Raw genomic sequence first — 20,215 nt, forward strand, 5'->3', positions numbered from 1 at the left:
TCACTAACTCTGTGTGCACTAACTCTGTGTCCAATAACTCTGTGTCCACTAACCCTAAACTCTGTGTACACTAACTCTGTGTCCACTAACTCTGTGTACACTAACTCTGTGTCCACTAACTCTGTGTTCACTAACCCTGAACTCTGTGTCCACTAACTCTGTGTCCAGGAACTCTGTGTCCATTAACTCTGTGTCCACTAACTCTGTGTACACTAACTCTGTGTCCACTAACTCTGTGTACACTAACTCTGTGTCCACTAACTCTGTGTTCACTAACCCTGAACTCTGTGTCCACTAACTCTGTGTCCAGGAACTCTGTGTCCATTAACTCTGTGTCCACTAACTCTGTGTCCACTAACTCTGTGTCCACTAACTATGTGTCCACTAACCCTGAACTCTGTGTCCACTAACTCTGTGTCCACTAACTCTGTGTCCATTGACTCTGTGTCCACTAACTCTGTGTCCACTAACTATGTGTCCACTAACTTTGTATCCACTAACTCTGTGTCCACTAACTCCGTGTCCATTAACCCTGAACTCTGTGTCCACTAACTCTGTGTCCACTAACCCTAAACTCTGTGTTCACTAACTCTGTGTCCACTAACTCTGTGTCCACTAACTCTGTGTCCACTAACTCTGTGTTCACTAACTCTGTGTTCACTAACTCTGTGTCCACTAACTCTGTGTCCACTAACTCTGAACTCTGTGTCCACTAACTCTGTGTCCACTAACTCTGTGTCCACTAACTATGTGTCCACTAACTCTGTGGTCACTAACTCTGTGGTCACTAACTCTGTGTCCACTAACCCTAAACTCTGTGTTCACTAAATCTGTGTCCATTTACTCTGTGTCCACTAACTATGTGTCCACTAACCCTGAACTCTGTGTCCACTAACTCTGTGTCCACTAACTCTGTGTTCACTAACTCGGTGTCCACTAACTCTGTGTCCACTAACTCTGTGTCCACTAACTCTGTGTCCACTAACTATGTGTCCACTAACTCTGTGTCCACTAACCCTGAACTCTGTGTCCACTAACTCTGTGTTCACTAACTCTGTGTCCACTAACTCTGTGTCCACTAACTATGTGTCCACTAACTATGTGTCCACTAACTCTGTCCACTAACTCTGTGTCCACTAACTATGTGTCCACTAACCCTGAACTCTGTGTCCACTAACTCTGTGTCCACTAACTCTGTGTTCACTAACTCTGTGTCCACTAACTCTGTGTCCACTAACTATGTGTCCACTAACTATGTGTCCACTAACTCTGTCCACTAACTCTGTGTCCACTAACTATGTGTCCACAAACCCTGAACTCTGTGTCCACTAACTCTGTGTCCACTAACTCTGTGTTCACTAACTCTGTGTCCACTATTCCTTAACTCTGTGTTCACTAACTCTGTGTCCACTAACTCTGTGTCCACTAACTCTGTGTCCACTAACTATGTGTCCACAAACCCTGAACTCTGTGTCCACTAGCTCTGTGTCCACTAACTCTGTGTCCACTAACTCTGTGTCCACTAACCCTGAACTCTGTGTCCACTAACTCTGTGTCTACTAACTCTGTGTCCACTAACCCTGTGTCCACTAACTCTGTGTCCACTAACTCTGTGTGCACTAACTCTGTGTGCACTAACTCTGTGTCCACTAACTCTGTGTCCACTAACTCTGAACTCTGTGTCCACTAACTCTGTGTGCACTAACTCTATGTCCACTAACTCTGTGTCCACTAACCCTGAACTCTGTGTCCACTAACTCTGTGTCCACTAACCCTGAACTCTGTGTCCACTAACTCTGTGTGCACTAACTGTGTTCACTAACTCGGTGTCCACTAACTCTGTGTCCACTAACTCTGTGTCCACTAACTCTGTGTCCACTAACTCTGTGTCCACTAACTATGTGTCCACTAACTCTGTGGTCACTAACTCTGTGGTCACTAACTCTGTGTCCACTAACCCTAAACTCTGTGTTCACTAAATCTGTGTCCACTTACTCTGTGTCCACTAACTATGTGTCCACTAACCCTGAACTCTGTGTCCACTAACTCTGTGTTCACTAACTCGGTGTCCACTAACTCTGTGTCCACTAACTCTGTGTCCACTAACTCTGTGTCCACTAACTATGTGTCCACTAACTCTGTGTCCACTAACCCTGAACTCTGTGTCCACTAACTCTGTGTTCACTAACTCTGTGTCCACTAACTCTGTGTCCACTAACTATGTGTCCACTAACTCTGTCCACTAACTCTGTGTCCACTAACTATGTGTCCACTAACCCTGAACTCTGTGTCCACTAACTCTGTGTCCACTAACTCTGTGTTCACTAACTCTGTGTCCACTATTCCTTAACTCTGTGTTCACTAACTCTGTGTCCACTAACTCTGTGTCCACTAACTATGTGTCCACTAACTCTGTGTCCACTAACTCTGTGTCCACTAACTATGTGTCCACTAACCCTGAACTCTGTGTCCACTAGCTCTGTGTCCACTAACTCTGTGTCCACTAACTCTGTGTCCACTAACCCTGAACTCTGTGTCCACTAACTCTGTGTCTACTAACTCTGTGTCCACTAACCCTTAGTCCACTAACTCTGTGTCCACTAACTCTGTGTGCACTAACTCTGTGTGCACTAACTCTGTGTCCACTAACTCTGTGTCCACTAACCCTGAACTCTGTGTCCACTAACTCTGTGTGCACTAACTCTATGTCCACTAACTCTGTGTCCACTAACCCTGAACTCTGTGTCCACTAACTCTGTGTCCACTAACCCTGAACTCTGTGTCCACTAACTCTGTGTGCACTAACTCTGTGTTTACTAACTCTATGTCCACTAACCCTAAACTCTGTGTCCACTAACTGTGTCCACTAACTCTGTGTCCATTAACTCTGTGTCCACTAACTCTGTGTCCATTAACTCTGTGTCCACTAACTCTGTGTTTACTAACTCTATGTCCACTAACCCTAAACTCTGTGTACACTAACTCTGTGTCCACTAACTTTGTGTCCATTAACTCTGTGTCCACTAACTCTGTGTTCACTAACTCTGTGTGCACTAACTCTGTGTCCAATAACTCTGTGTCCACTAACCCTAAACTCTGTGTACACTAACTCTGTGTCCACTAACTCTGTGTCCACTAACTCTGTGTTTACTAACTCTATGTCCACTAACTCTAAACTCTGTGTCCACTAACTGTGTCCACTAACTCTGTGTCCATTAACTCTGTGTCCACTAACTCTGTGTCCATTAACTCTGTGTCCACTAACTCTGTGTTTACTAACTCTATGTCCACTAACCCTAAACTCTGTGTACACTAACTCTGTGTCCACTAACTTTGTGTCCATTAACTCTGTGTCCACTAACTCTGTGTTCACTAACTCTGTGTGCACTAACTCTGTGTCCAATAACTCTGTGTCCACTAACCCTAAACTCTGTGTACACTAACTCTGTGTCCACTAACTCTGTGTCCACTAACTCTGTGTTCACTAACCCTGAACTCTGTGTCCACTAACTCTGTGTCCACTAACTCTGTGTCCATTAACTCTGTGTCCACTAACTCTGTGTCCACTAACTCTGTGTCTACTAACCCTGAACTCTGTGTCCACTAACTATGTGTCCACTAACTTTGTATCCACTAACTCTGTGTCCACTAACTCTGTGTCCATTAACTATGTGTCCACTAACTATGTGTCCACTAACTTTGTATCCACTAACTCTGTGTCCACTAACTCTGTGTCCACTAACCCTGAACTCTGTGTCCACTAACTATGTGTCCACTAATTTTGTATCCACTAACTCTGTGTCCACTAACTCTGTGTCCACTAACTATGTGTCCACTAACTTTGTATCCACTAACTCTGTGTCCACTAACTCTGTGTCCACTAACTCTGTGTCCACTAACTTTGTATCCACTAACTCTGTGTCCACTAACTCTGTGTCCATTAACCCTGAACTCTGTGTCCACTAACTCTGTGTCCATTAACTCTGTGTCTACTAACTATGTGTCCACTAACTTTGTATCCACTAACTCTGTGTCCACTAACTCTGTGTCCATTAACCCTGAACTCTGTGTCCACTAACTCTGTGTCCATTAACTCTGTGTCTACTAACTATGTGTCCACTAACTGTGTATCCACTAACTCTGTGTCCACTAACTCTGTGTCCACTAACCCTGAACTCTGTGTCCACTAACTCTGTATCCACTAACTCTGTGTCCACTAACTCTGTGTCCACTAACTCTGTATCCACTAACTCTGTGTCCACTAACTCTGTGTCCATTAACTCTGTGTCCACTAACTCTGTGTCCACTAACCCTAAATTCTGTGTTCACTAACTTTGTGTCCACTAACTCTGAGTCCACTAACTCTGTGTCCACTAACTCTGTGTCCACTAACTCTGTGTCCACTAACTCTGTGTCCACTAACTCTGAACTCTGTGTCCACTAACTCTGTGTGCACTAACTCTGTGTCCACTAACTCTGAACTCTGTGTCCACTAACTCTGTGTGCACTAACTCTGTGTCCACTAACTCTGTGTCCACTAACTCTGTGTCCACTAACTATGTGTCCACTAACTCTGTGTCCACTAACTATGTGTCCACTAACCCTGAACTCTGTGTCCACTAACTCTGTGTCCACTAACTCTGTGTCCACTAACCCTGTGTCCACTAACTCTGTGTCCACTAACTCTGTGTGCACTAACTCTGTGTGCACTAACTCTGTGTCCACTAACTCTGTGTCCACTAACCCTGTGTCCACTAACTCTGTGTCCACTAACTCTGTGTGCACTAACTCTGTGTGCACTAACTCTGTGTCCACTAACTCTGTGTCCACTAACCCTGAACTCTGTGTCCACTAACTCTGTGTGCACTAACTCTGTGTTTACTAACTCTATGTCCACTAACCCTAAACTCTGTGTCCACTAACTGTGTCCACTAACTCTGTGTCCATTAACTCTGTGTCCACTAACTCTGTGTCCATTAACTCTGTGTCCACTAACTCTGTGTTTACTAACTCTATGTCCACTAACCCTAAACTCTGTGTACACTAACTCTGTGTCCACTAACTTTGTGTCCATTAACTCGGTGTCCACTAACTCTGTGTTCACTAACTCTGTGTGCACTAACTCTGTGTCCAATAACTCTGTGTCCACTAACCCTAAACTCTGTGTACACTAACTCTGTGTCCACTAACTCTGTGTACACTAACTCTGTGTCCACTAACTCTGTGTTCACTAACCCTGAACTCTGTGTCCACTAACTCTGTGTCCAGTAACTCTGTGTCCATTAACTCTGTGTCCACTAACTCTGTGTCCACTAACTCTGTGTCCACTAACTATGTGTCCACTAACCCTGAACTCTGTGTCCACTAACTCTGTGTCCACTAACTCTGTGTCCATTGACTCTGTGTCCACTAACTCTGTGTCCACTAACTATGTGTCCACTAACTTTGTATCCACTAACTCTGTGTCCACTAACTCTGTGTCCATTAACCCTGAACTCTGTGTCCACTAACTCTGTGTCCATTAACTCTGTGTCCACTAACTATGTGTCCACTAACTTTGTATCCACTAACTCTGTGTCCACTAACTCTGTGTCCACTAACCCTGAACTCTGTGTCCACTAACTCTGTATCCACTAACTCTGTGTCCACTAACTCTGTGTCCACTAACTCTGTATCCACTAACTCTGTGTCCACTAACTCTGTGTCCACTAACTCTGTGTCCACTAACTCTGTGTCCACTAACTCTGTATCCACTAACTCTGTGTCCACTAACTCTGTGTCCACTAACTCTGTGTCCACTAACCCTAAACTATGTGTTCACTAACTCTGTGTCCACTAACTCTGTGTCCACTAACTCTGTGTCCACTAACTCTGTGTTCACTAACTCTGTGTTCACTAACTCTGTGTCCACTAACTCTGAACTCTGTGTCCACAAAATCTGTGTCCACTTACTCTGTGTCCACTAACTATGTGTCCACTAACTCTGTGGTCACTAACTCTGTGGTCACTAACTCTGTGTCCACTAACCCTAAACTCTGTGTTCACTAAATCTGTGTCCATTTACTCTGTGTCCACTAACTATGTGTCCACTAACCCTGAACTCTGTGTCCACTAACTCTGTGTCCACTAACTCTGTGTTCACTAACTCGGTGTCCATTAACTCTGTGTCCACTAACTCTGTGTCCACTAACTCTGTGTCCACTAACTATGTGTCCACTAACTCTGTGTCCACTAACCCTGAACTCTGTGTCCACTAACTCTGTGTTCACTAACTCTGTGTCCACTAACTCTGTGTCCACTAACTATGTGTCCACTAACTATGTGTCCACTAACTCTGTCCACTAACTCTGTGTCCACTAACTCTGTGTCCACTAACTCTGTGTCCACTAACTATGTGTCCACTAACTATGTGTCCACTAACTCTGTCCACTAACTCTGTGTCCACTAACTATGTGTCCACTAACCCTGAACTCTGTGTCCACTAACTCTGTGTCCACTAACTCTGTGTTCACTAACTCTGTGTCCACTATTCCTTAACTCTGTGTTCACTAACTCTGTGTCCACTAACTCTGTGTCCACTAACTATGTGTCCACTAACTCTGTGTCCACTAACTCTGTGTCCACTAACTATGTGTCCACTAACCCTGAACTCTGTGTCCACTAGCTCTGTGTCCACTAACTCTGTGTCCACTAACTCTGTGTCCACTAACCCTGAACTCTGTGTCCACTAACTCTGTGTCCACTAACTCTGTGTCCACTAACCCTGTGTCCACTAACTCTGTGTCCACTAACTCTGTGTGCACTAACTCTGTGTGCACTAACTCTGTGTCCACTAACTCTGTGTCCACTAACCCTGAACTCTGTGTCCACTAACTCTGTGTGCACTAACTCTATGTCCACTAACTCTGTGTCCACTAACCCTGAACTCTGTGTCCACTAACTCTGTGTCCACTAACCCTGAACTCTGTGTCCACTAACTCTGTGTGCACTAACTCTGTGTTTACTAACTCTATGTCCACTAACCCTAAACTCTGTGTCCACTAACTGTGTCCACTAACTCTGTGTCCATTAACTCTGTGTCCACTAACTCTCTGTCCATTAACTCTGTGTCCACTAACTCTGTGTTTACTAACTCTATGTCCACTAACCCTAAACTCTGTGTACACTAACTCTGTGTCCACTAACTTTGTGTCCATTAACTCTGTGTCCACTAACTCTGTGTTCACTAACTCTGTGTGCACTAACTCTGTGTCCACTAACTCTCTGTCCATTAACTCTGTGTCCACTAACTCTGTGTTTACTAACTCTATGTCCACTAACCCTAAACTCTGTGTACACTAACTCTGTGTCCACTAACTTTGTGTCCATTAACTCTGTGTCCACTAACTCTGTGTTCACTAACTCTGTGTGCACTAACTCTGTGTCCAATAACTCTGTGTCCACTAACCCTAAACTCTGTGTACACTAACTCTGTGTCCACTAACTCTGTGTCCACTAACTCTGTGTTCACTAACCCTGAACTCTGTGTCCACTAACTCTGTGTCCACTAACTCTGTGTGCATTAACTCTGTGTCCACTAACTATGTGTCCACTAACTCTGTGTCCACTAACCCTGAACTCTGTGTCCACTAACTATGTGTCCACTAACTTTGTATCCACTAACTCTGTGTCCACTAACTCTGTGTCCACTAACTCTGTGTTCACTAACCCTGAACTCTGTGTCCACTAACTCTGTGTCCACTAACTCTGTGTGCATTAACTCTGTGTCCACTAACTCTGTGTCCACTAACTCTGTGTCCACTAACCCTGAACTCTGTGTCCACTAACTATGTGTCCACTAACTTTGTATCCACTAACTCTGTGTCCACTAACTCTGTGTCCATTAACTATGTGTCCACTAACTATGTGTCCACTAACTTTGTATCCACTAACTCTGTGTCCACTAACTCTGTGTCCACTAACCCTGAACTCTGTGTCCACTAACTATGTGTCCACTAATTTTGTATCCACTAACTCTGTGTCCACTAACTCTGTGTCCACTAACTATGTGTCCACTAACTTTGTATCCACTAACTCTGTGTCCACTAACTCTGTGTCCACTAACCCTGAACTATGTGTCCACTAACTAATTGTCCACTAACTTTGTATCCACTAACTCTGTGTCCACTAACTCTGTGTCCATTAACCCTGAACTCTGTGTCCACTAACTCTGTGTCCATTAACTCTGTGTCCACTAACTATGTGTCCACTAACTGTGTATCCACTAACTCTGTGTCCACTAACTCTGTGTCCACTAACCCTGAACTCTGTGTCCACTAACTCTGTATCCACTAACTCTGTGTCCACTAACTCTGTGTCCACTAACTCTGTATCCACTAACTCTGTGTCCACTAACTCTGTGTCCATTAACTCTGTGTCCACTAACTCTGTGTCCACTAACCCTAAATTCTGTGTTCACTAACTTTGTGTCCACTAACTCTGTGTCCACTAACTCTGTGTTCACTAACTCTGTGTCCACTAACTCTGTGTCCACTAACTCTGTGTCCACTAACTCTGAACTCTGTGTCCACTAACTCTGTGTGCACTAACTCTGTGTCCACTAACTCTGTGTCCACTAACTCTGTGTCCACTAACCCTGAACTCTGTGTCCACTAACTATGTGTCCACTAACTTTGTATCCACTAACTCTGTGTCCACTAACTCTGTGTCCATTAACTATGTGTCCACTAACTATGTGTCCACTAACTTTGTATCCACTAACTCTGTGTCCACTAACTCTGTGTCCACTAACCCTGAACTCTGTGTCCACTAACTATGTGTCCACTAATTTTGTATCCACTAACTCTGTGTCCACTAACTCTGTGTCCACTAACTATGTGTCCACTAACTTTGTATCCACTAACTCTGTGTCCACTAACTCTGTGTCCACTAACCCTGAACTATGTGTCCACTAACTAATTGTCCACTAACTTTGTATCCACTAACTCTGTGTCCACTAACTCTGTGTCCATTAACCCTGAACTCTGTGTCCACTAACTCTGTGTCCATTAACTCTGTGTCCACTAACTATGTGTCCACTAACTGTGTATCCACTAACTCTGTGTCCACTAACTCTGTGTCCACTAACCCTGAACTCTGTGTCCACTAACTCTGTATCCACTAACTCTGTGTCCACTAACTCTGTGTCCACTAACTCTGTATCCACTAACTCTGTGTCCACTAACTCTGTGTCCATTAACTCTGTGTCCACTAACTCTGTGTCCACTAACCCTAAATTCTGTGTTCACTAACTTTGTGTCCACTAACTCTGTGTCCACTAACTCTGTGTTCACTAACTCTGTGTCCACTAACTCTGTGTCCACTAACTCTGTGTCCACTAACTCTGAACTCTGTGTCCACTAACTCTGTGTGCACTAACTCTGTGTCCACTAACTCTGTGGTCACTAACTCTGTGGTCACTAACTCTGTGTCCACTAACCCTAAACTCTGTGTTCACTAAATCTGTGTCCACTTACTCTGTGTCCACTAACTATGTGTCCACTAACACTGAACTCTGTGTCCACTAACTCTGTGTCCACTAACTCTGTGTCCACTAACTCTGTGTCCACTAACTCTGTGTCCACTAACTCTGTGTCCACTAACTCTGTGTCCACTAACCCTGAACTCTGTGTCCACTAACTCTGTGTCCACTAACTCTGTGTCCACTAACCCTGTGTCCACTAACTCTGTGTCCACTAACTCTGTGTGCACTAACTCTGTGTGCACTAACTCTGTGTCCACTAACTCTGTGTCCACTAACCCTGAACTCTGTGTCCACTAACTCTGTGTGCACTAACTCTATGTCCACTAACTCTGTGTCCACTAACCCTGAACTCTGTGTCCACTAACTCTGTGTCCACTAACCCTGAACTCTGTGTCCACTAACTCTGTGTGCACTAACTCTGTGTTTACTAACTCTATGTCCACTAACCCTAAACTCTGTGTCCACTAACTGTGTCCACTAACTCTGTGTCCATTAACTCTGTGTCCACTAACTCTCTGTCCATTAACTCTGTGTCCACTAACTCTGTGTTTACTAACTCTATGTCCACTAACCCTAAACTCTGTGTACACTAACTCTGTGTCCACTAACTTTGTGTCCATTAACTCTGTGTCCACTAACTCTGTGTTCACTAACTCTGTGTGCACTAACTCTGTGTCCACTAACTCTCTGTCCATTAACTCTGTGTCCACTAACTCTGTGTTTACTAACTCTATGTCCACTAACCCTAAACTCTGTGTACACTAACTCTGTGTCCACTAACTTTGTGTCCATTAACTCTGTGTCCACTAACTCTGTGTTCACTAACTCTGTGTGCACTAACTCTGTGTCCAATAACTCTGTGTCCACTAACCCTAAACTCTGTGTACACTAACTCTGTGTCCACTAACTCTGTGTCCACTAACTCTGTGTTCACTAACCCTGAACTCTGTGTCCACTAACTCTGTGTCCACTAACTCTGTGTGCATTAACTCTGTGTCCACTAACTATGTGTCCACTAACTCTGTGTCCACTAACCCTGAACTCTGTGTCCACTAACTATGTGTCCACTAACTTTGTATCCACTAACTCTGTGTCCACTAACTCTGTGTCCACTAACTCTGTGTTCACTAACCCTGAACTCTGTGTCCACTAACTCTGTGTCCACTAACTCTGTGTGCATTAACTCTGTGTCCACTAACTCTGTGTCCACTAACTCTGTGTCCACTAACCCTGAACTCTGTGTCCACTAACTATGTGTCCACTAACTTTGTATCCACTAACTCTGTGTCCACTAACTCTGTGTCCATTAACTATGTGTCCACTAACTATGTGTCCACTAACTTTGTATCCACTAACTCTGTGTCCACTAACTCTGTGTCCACTAACCCTGAACTCTGTGTCCACTAACTATGTGTCCACTAATTTTGTATCCACTAACTCTGTGTCCACTAACTCTGTGTCCACTAACTATGTGTCCACTAACTTTGTATCCACTAACTCTGTGTCCACTAACTCTGTGTCCACTAACCCTGAACTATGTGTCCACTAACTAATTGTCCACTAACTTTGTATCCACTAACTCTGTGTCCACTAACTCTGTGTCCATTAACCCTGAACTCTGTGTCCACTAACTCTGTGTCCATTAACTCTGTGTCCACTAACTATGTGTCCACTAACTGTGTATCCACTAACTCTGTGTCCACTAACTCTGTGTCCACTAACCCTGAACTCTGTGTCCACTAACTCTGTATCCACTAACTCTGTGTCCACTAACTCTGTGTCCACTAACTCTGTATCCACTAACTCTGTGTCCACTAACTCTGTGTCCATTAACTCTGTGTCCACTAACTCTGTGTCCACTAACCCTAAATTCTGTGTTCACTAACTTTGTGTCCACTAACTCTGTGTCCACTAACTCTGTGTTCACTAACTCTGTGTCCACTAACTCTGTGTCCACTAACTCTGTGTCCACTAACTCTGAACTCTGTGTCCACTAACTCTGTGTGCACTAACTCTGTGTCCACTAACTCTGTGGTCACTAACTCTGTGGTCACTAACTCTGTGTCCACTAACCCTAAACTCTGTGTTCACTAAATCTGTGTCCACTTACTCTGTGTCCACTAACTATGTGTCCACTAACACTGAACTCTGTGTCCACTAACTCTGTGTCCACTAACTCTGTGTTCACTAACTCTGTGTCCACTAACTCTGTGTCCACTAACTATGTGTCCACTAACTCTGTGTCCACTAACTATGTGTCCACTAACCCTGAACTCTGTGTCCACTAACTCTGTGTCCACTAACTCTGTGTTCACTAACTCTGTGTCCACTAACTCTGTGTCCACTAACTATGTGTCCACTAACTCTGTGTCCACTAACTCTGTGTCCACTAACTCTGTGTCCACTAACTATGTGTCCACTAACCCTGAACTCTGTGTCCACTAACTCTGTGTCCACTAACTCTGTGTTCACTAACTCTGTGTCCACTAACTCTGTGTCCACTAACTCTGTGTCCACTAACTCTGTGTCCACTAACCCTGAACTCTGTGTCCACTAACTCTGTGTCCACTAACTCTGTGTTCACTAACTCTGTGTCCACTATTCCTAAACTCTGTGTTCACTAACTCTGTGTCCACTAACTCTGCGTCCACTAACTATGTGTCCACTAACTCTGTGTCCACTAACTCTGTGTCCACTAACTCTGTGTCCACTAACTATGTGTCCACTAACCCTGAACTCTGTGTCCACTAGCTCTGTGTCCACTAACTATGTGTCCACTAACTCTGTGTGCACTAACTCTGTGTGCACTAACTCTGTGTCCACTAACTCTGTGTCCACTAACCCTAAACTCTGTGTCCACTAACTCTGTGTCCATTAACTCTGTGTCCACTAACTCTGTGTCCATTAACTCTGTGTCCACTAACTTTGTGTTTACTAACTCTACGTCCACTAACCCTAAACTCTGTGTACACTAACTCTGTGTCCACTAACTTTGTGTCCATTAACTCTGTGTCCACTAACTCTGTGTTCACTAACTCTGTGTGCACTAACTCTGTGTCCAATAACTCTGTGTCCACTAACCCTAAACTCTGTGTACACTAACTCTGTGTCCACTAACTCTGTGTACACTAACTCTGTGTCCACTAACTCTGTGTTCACTAACCCTGAACTCTGTGTCCACTAACTCTGTGTCCACTAACTCTGTGTCCATTCACTCTGTGTCCACTAACTCTGTGTCCACTAACTCTGTGTCCACTAACTATGTGTCCACTAACCCTGAACTCTGTGTCCACTAACTCTGTGTCCACTAACTCTGTGTCCATTGACTCTGTGTCCACTAACTCTGTGTCCACTAACTATGTGTCCACTAACTATGTGTCCACTAACTTTGTATCCACTAACTCTGTGTCCACTAACTCTGTGTCCATTAACCCTGAACTCTGTGTCCACTAACTCTGTGTCCATTAACTCTGTGTCCATTAACTATGTGTCCACTAACTTTGTATCCACTAACTCTGTGTCCACTAACTCTGTGTCCACTAACCCTGAACTCTGTGTCCACTAACTCTGTGTCCATTAACTCTGTGTCCATTAACTATGTGTCCACTAACTTTGTATCCACTAACTCTGTGTCCACTAACTCTGTGTCCACTAACCCTGAACTCTGTGTCCACTAACTCTGTATCCACTAACTCTGTGTCCACTAACTCTGTGTCCACTAACTCTGTATCCACTAACTCTGTATCCACTAACTCTGTGTCCACTAACTCTGTGTCTACTAACTCTGTGTCCACTAACTCTGTGTCCACTAACTCTGTATCCACTAACTCTGTGTCCTCTAACTCTGTATCCACTAACTCTGTGTCCACTAACTCTGTATCCACTAACTCTGTGTTCACTAACTCTGTGTCCATTAACTCTGTGTCCACTAACTATGTGTCCATTAACTCTGTGTCCACTAACTCTGTGTTCACTAACTCTGTGTCCACTAACCCTAAACTCTGTGTACACTAACTCTGTGTCCACTAACTCTGTGTCCACTTACCCTAAACTCTGTGTCCACTAACCCTAAACTCTGTGTCCACTAACTCTGTGTCCACTAACTCTGTGTCCACTAACCCTAAACTCTGTGTCCACTAACTCTGTGTCCACTAACTCTGTGTCCACTAACTCTGTGTCTACTAACCCTAAACTTTGTGTCCACTAACTCTGTGTCCACTAACTCTGTGTCCACTAACCCTAAACTCTGTGTCCACTAACTCTGTGTCCACTAACTCTGTGTCCACTAACTCTGTGACCACTAACCTTAATCTCTGTGTACACTAACCTTAAACTCTGTGTACACTATTCCTGAACTCTGTGTACACTATCCCTGAACTCTGTGTACACTATTCCTGAACTCTGTTTACACTATCCCTGAACTCTGTTTACACTATCCCTGAACTCTGTGTACACTATTCCTGAACTCTGTTTACACTATCCCTGAACTCTGTTTACACTATCCCTGAACTCTGTTTACGCTATCCCTGAACTCTGTTTACACTATCCCTGAACTCTGTTTACACTATCCCTGAACTCTGTGTACACTATCCCTGAACTCTGTGTACACTATCCCTGAACTCTGTTTACACTATCCCTGAACTCTGTGTACACTATCCATGAACTCTGTGTACACTATCCATGAACTCTGTGTACACTCTCCCTGAACTCTGTTTACACTATCCCTGAACTCTGTTTACACTATCCCTGAACTCTGTTTACACTATCCCTGAAAATACGTTTCCCTTGGAACGTAATTGAAAATGCAGTACAGCTTATGGGAACGTAGTCACTTCATCCTGGTGTCTGTCCTGCAGTGTTGGACTAAAATAAGTGTTGTGTAATGTTTCTCAATAATAATACATCATTAATAAGAGTGTATGTCTATTTAAATTAATATGCTCCTCACCCCATCCACGTGCCTTTAAATTATGCATCCCTCCACCCCCTCATATTAACATGCACTGCCACATTTTGTTATTTATGTACGAAGACTAGTAAGTAATTTTAAAAAAAAAGAGAAATAAATACAAAGCTGTTTAACGTTGTAGGAGCTTTAAGTATTCTTGCCGTTCTGGCCGCTTTCAGAAGTTGTTAATGCCAAAGCATATTTGTAATGCAGGGCAAAGGTGTACAAAATGATATAAAATAAAACAACAGGTTTTCCGGAGTCACAGTGAGAGACTAATTACTAAATTAAAATAAAAAAAATTAAAATCAAGGCCAGAGGAGTGAAGCTTTGCACAGAGAAATGGCAGACGCATGCAGAGAACTAGCATGGGAGAGAAAGACAGGAAGGCTGGGCTGTGAAAGACTCAGCAGGGATCTCATGTGAATGTCCAACACATGCCAGACACAAAACCTGAAGAGGATTTGATTGCAGTGTGTGTGATACTTTGGGATGGAGCACACAGCGATTAGTGGCCTTTTTACCTTGTTTTATCCATGGTGGTGTACTTCAACACACTTCCTCGTGAGGAATCACGGTTTCTGAGCTTTGGCGGCAAACATTAATGCTGTATTCTACATTCACAAAAGGATCTTTTCTACATGTGTTGGCTGACTGAACTGTTACTTATTTCGGGTCCAGGGCTCGGAGCAGGCACTGGCACTTCGGGTGCTTGTTAAACGTCTTGCTCATGCCTCCCACTCACGTGCCGTTGATGACTCCGTCCGGGTTGAGCATGGGGATGAGCTTGAAGACAAAGGCCTCCCTCAGACTCTGGGCCACCGGGTCAGTGCTGCACAGAAACTCCAGGGTGCCCTTCATCACCCAGCTGGCATTGGACTCACCGGGATGGACGCGGCCTGTTAGCACGATGCAGGGACGATTACCTGGATGGAGACAGAGACGGAGGCATCATGCGGCGTGAGTGGGGAGTGTCAGAATTGTTTTCAGTCACTTCAGTCACCGAAATCTACACGCATGTAGGCAGTTATTTTTAATTTTTTTTAAACCTGCTTTAAAATAGGCGGCAACTGTCATTGTCACTAATGGCCGGAAAACAGGGTTAGAAAAAATGTTATGGTGGTCAATTCTTTTTTTATGTTACTTATTCTTATGTTACTTATTCTTATTCAAACCATAGTTGAGAATTGGTGATTGTTGGAACGGCAAAAATAAGAACACTTTTGACAAGTTTTTATTTTTTTAATGTACAGTTTGAATGTAATGTGTTTTACAACTATCACCGAGGCAAAATGAGGGTCTGTAACGGCTGTTTTTTCACATCCAACTCAATGAATTACGGGTTTATTTTAGTCCAAACCTCATTTGGTGCAAACCACCATGGAAAGACTGACCGAGACAGTTGATTTGATTTAGTTCTGACGAGTCTTAATGCAGTGCGTTTTACAACATTTAGCGAGGAAAAATGCGTTATAAAAATAAATATGTAGTGTAAGAGCACTACATCCTCAATTGGATATCGTACTTAGTATGAACAGTTCAAGTACGACTTTGAACTTTTGAACCTCAAAACCAAGATGGCGACAGCCAAAATACAAAAATCTAGCCTTCAAAACCGTGGTCCACAAACAATTAGATGGCGTTGCGGTGTCTACGTCCACTTAGTCTATGACTGTGATGTAAAACCACTGGTATGTTCCCAGTCCCACCTGTTCTGCTGCAGAGATCATGAATGTGCCTGCACGAAGAGTTAAGAGCACTGGATGAATATGAATGTGGAAATAGCCAAATTATTTTTTGACTCTTTAGTTTTCATCTTAGTCTTTTATCGACAACCCAAAGTATTTTATGAATTTTTGATTATTTAATTTGTATTCACTCTTGGTGGCCCTGCCCTGAAGCTATTGTGAGAGTGGCTGCATCTCATACAGGAGATGTTTTAATGCAGGTGATGTTAGTCACATCCCGCCCACAGAGCTCTGTGTGTGTGTGTGTGTGTGTGTGTGTGTGTGTGTGTGTGTGTGTGTGTGTGTGTGTGTGTGTGTGTGTGTGTGTGTGTGTGTGTGTGTGTCTAGGCTAGGCCATGACTAGGATAGGCCATGTTTAGGCTAGGTCATGTCTAGGCTAGGTCATATCTAGGCCAGGCCATATCTAGGCTAGGCCATGCTAGGCTAGGCCATGATTGTTTTGCATTATTTAAAAGGAGTTGCTTCAACAACATTCCTCTTCCCACCTCCCTTTTCAAAGCCTGTCTGCCATCCATTTCCCCCATGATCACCAACATAATTAACTCCTCCCTCACCACTGGTACTGTACCCTCCTCCCCTTCTTTTCACCATTTACCTCCTCCCCCTGGGCACACTCCTCCGTCACCATGGGGTCCATTTTCACTGCTACGCCGATGACACACAGGTCTACATCTCCTCTAAACCGACCGCTGCCATCCCTCCTACCTCCCTCATCACCTGCCTTGATGACATCCGAAGCTGGTGAGCAGGAACTTCCTAAAGCTAAACGGCAATAAAACTGAGGCCCTGCTCATCGGCTCCAAATCCATCATCACCAAATCCCAACACACCCCAGCTCCACTCATCATCGTCGACAGATTCCCTGTACCCTTCTCCCCCCAAGTCAAGAGCCTCAGTGTCATTCTGGACAGCACCCTTCCATTTGCACCCCATATTCAAAACATCACCCGGACTGCATTCTTCCACCTCCGCAACATCTCCAGACTCCACCCATCACTGACCCAGTCCAGCACCGAAATCCTGGTCCACTCATTTGTCACACCCCGCATCGACTAGTGCAATGCCCTCCTCACCGGACTCTCCACCAAACTCATCAACAGACTGCAAATCATTCAGAACTCGGCCGCCCGGATCATCACCTGTACCAAATCATCGGACCACATCACTCCTGTACAATACCGCATCGACTACAAAAACCTTCTCCTCACCTATAAAGCTCTCCACAATCTAGCCCATACTTACCTCTACGACCTCCTTCAGGAACCCTCCCACACCCTCCGTTCATCCTCTTCTGGACCGCTAACCATCCCCACGTCACGCCTCAGTACCATGGGTGCCCGAGCCTCCAGCTGCTCAGCACCCAGGCTCCGGAACTCCCTCCCCCACACATAAGACAATCAGACTCCATCACATCATTCAAGTCTCAACTCAAAACTCACCTGTTCAAACTGGCATACTCTTTATAACTGGACCCCGTGCACTTCACTTGTTTTTATGTTGATGTTCTGTTTTAATGTTGTTCCTATCTTTCATGCTTTTATCTTTTATCCTGTATTATTTTATTGTAAGGTGACCTTGGGTGACTTGAAAGGCGCCTCCAAATAAAATGTATTATTATTATTAGTATTACTTCTTCCAAATAGGCGGAACCAGCTAGAATGTATATGTAGAACGGGACTGGAGCACAGCATGTACAGCCTGTATTTACTTGGGCGGCTGTGGCTGAGACATAGAGCCGGCGGTTCGATCCCCGGCTCCTCCAGTCCATGTCGATGGACATGACACTTAACCCCAAATTGCTCCCGAAGGTGTGTGAGTAGTTGACTCACCCTGATGGATAGTGGCATCAGTATATGAATAGGTGTGTTAAAGAGCTTTGAGTGGTGTGAGGACAAAAAAAGGCACTATATAAACATGTTATGGCAGTTATTTTCATAGCCTTGTCCATCATTTCCCAGAATCTGGTTTATTGCCAAGTCCTGCACAAGGAATTTGCTTCAGTGTATTAAAGCATAGCATGATAACAAAAACAAAAAAAATTCAATTCAAATAGATAGAAAATAATTACAAATAATAATAACACAGTAATATTGAGAATTTCATTATAATTTTAAGAAAATTCCAAATAAAATACTAAAACATATGTGTAAAATACATAAATTAAGATAAAAATGGGAGAGAATTAGAGTAAAAATAAGAAAATACAATATGTACAATATCTGAATTAAATTGAAAGAGCTGTGCAGCTTTTAATATAATAAAACATATTATATAATATATATAATTTGGACTGTGCAAAAGTTCCCGGGATACAGATAAAAAAAAGACGCAAGGTAGAGAGATATAGGCAGTCACACATATAGACAGATCATAAGTCATAAGTTAATTTGCTGAGATCTGGGGAACGGTGACATCACCATTTCAACGTGCGAGCGGCCTTTAAACACGGGCGTCAGACAGGTTGCCAACGGTTCACATCCAACCCATCTGATGTTCACTGATGCACATGGAGTGTCACTAGTGAGCCCCCATTGCACGGCAACACTGCGAGTGAGACAAGGGAAGTGGTTCTGTGAACTGTGACGGATGCTTTCCAGCACGATTGCAAATGCGTTTTCTGCGTACCCCGGAGGTTTGATCCCCAGCACGTCTGATGGCGCGACGAGTCGCAGAGACGACGACTGCTGCGCCGGACGCTGTTCTCAGAAACGTCATCGCCGCAGCAGCAGTGAGAATGGGATGCGTTTCCCTTTCTCCTCATCAGTTCAGTGGTCCACCTCCGATGAGGAGCAGTCCAACTGTGTCTCCTCCAGACACCACAGGCCTCATGCACAGCACATACTGGAAGGCAGGTCGACTATTTTGTCTTCAAATGTTCCGACTTCATTCTCATTAAATTACGACTTCATTAGCCTTGTGTTTCGTCTTTTTTCTTGAAAAGACATTATTTTCAATAAATTACAACTTTATTATATTTTATTAATATATTTCGATATTTTAACTTTATAATGGACTATTCTCATAAAAGTTCAAAACTAGAATCTTAATATTCAGCCTATTTTTCTTGAACAAATTATGACTATTCTTATTCAATTGCAACTTTATTATTGTAATATTTAATTTAATTGTAATATTTAATTTATTCCTGAAAATATTCTGACTTTATTGAATTATGACTTTAGTCTCGTTATTGTTATGTGCAGCTGCAGGTAACTGGACCCAAACGCCGTCAACGAGGGAAAGGCAACTTTATTGCACAACAGACTTCAATGCAGACAAAACAGTCTCACACACAAGATCTTCAATGATCTAGACAAGACGAACCGACCAAGGGGAATGACACCAACAGGACTTCAATACACAGGGCTGGTGCAGGTGATTGGACACAGGAGGAAACAATCAGGGACATGGCAGACAATCACAGGGACAGGAAGTGCAGAGAAACAGAGGACACGAGAGACAAGGACTTCAAAATAAAACAGGAAACAGGACACAACACTACAGATCCTGACAGTTATACTGCTTTTCTCTCAAAATAGTACAACTTCTCTGTGAACATACTCTAGATTGAATGCTTTAATTTAATTGTCACATACATTAAATATATAAAAAGTATCTACTAAATGTAACCCATCCGCAGCCCTTTTGAGGAGCAGTGGGCTGGGGAGCAACTTGATGCTCAGTGTCTTGCTCTAGGACACTCCTGACATGTGGAAGGGAGGCGGATCGAACCCTCAACCTCATGATATCTGGCTCTAACACCACTGAGCTACTAAAGTCCTACTCAATGGGTTTGTCATGTATCATTGATGTGAACAAGTACCACATGCATATTTAAAGATATTAAAGACACAGAAGAGGAGGGGGGAGTAAATTCAGCCTCCACGTGTGTTGACTGAGCAGAGATCAACAGAATAGTTGATATCCAGGAAAATGCATATTCAATTACAATACAGAATACATGAGAGCATTACTGCATTGTATTCCTTTATTGGG

At 43.7% G+C, this 20,215-nt stretch overlaps 1 protein-coding gene across 1 annotated transcript in view; it reads right to left on the bottom strand.

The window, feature by feature from the left end:
* LOC117732329 (cytosolic carboxypeptidase 4) overlaps window positions 1-20,215 on the bottom strand; it is a 186,852-nt gene that overhangs the window by 41,053 nt on the left and 125,584 nt on the right. The window contains exon 22 of the mRNA XM_034535221.1: window positions 15,217-15,397. Coding sequence (XP_034391112.1) covers window positions 15,217-15,397 — 181 coding nt within the window. The remainder of the gene's footprint in view (window positions 1-15,216; window positions 15,398-20,215) is intronic.

Source organism: Cyclopterus lumpus, chromosome 6, assembly GCF_009769545.1.
Source record: "Cyclopterus lumpus isolate fCycLum1 chromosome 6, fCycLum1.pri, whole genome shotgun sequence".
Lineage (NCBI taxonomy): Eukaryota > Metazoa > Chordata > Actinopteri > Perciformes > Cyclopteridae > Cyclopterus > Cyclopterus lumpus.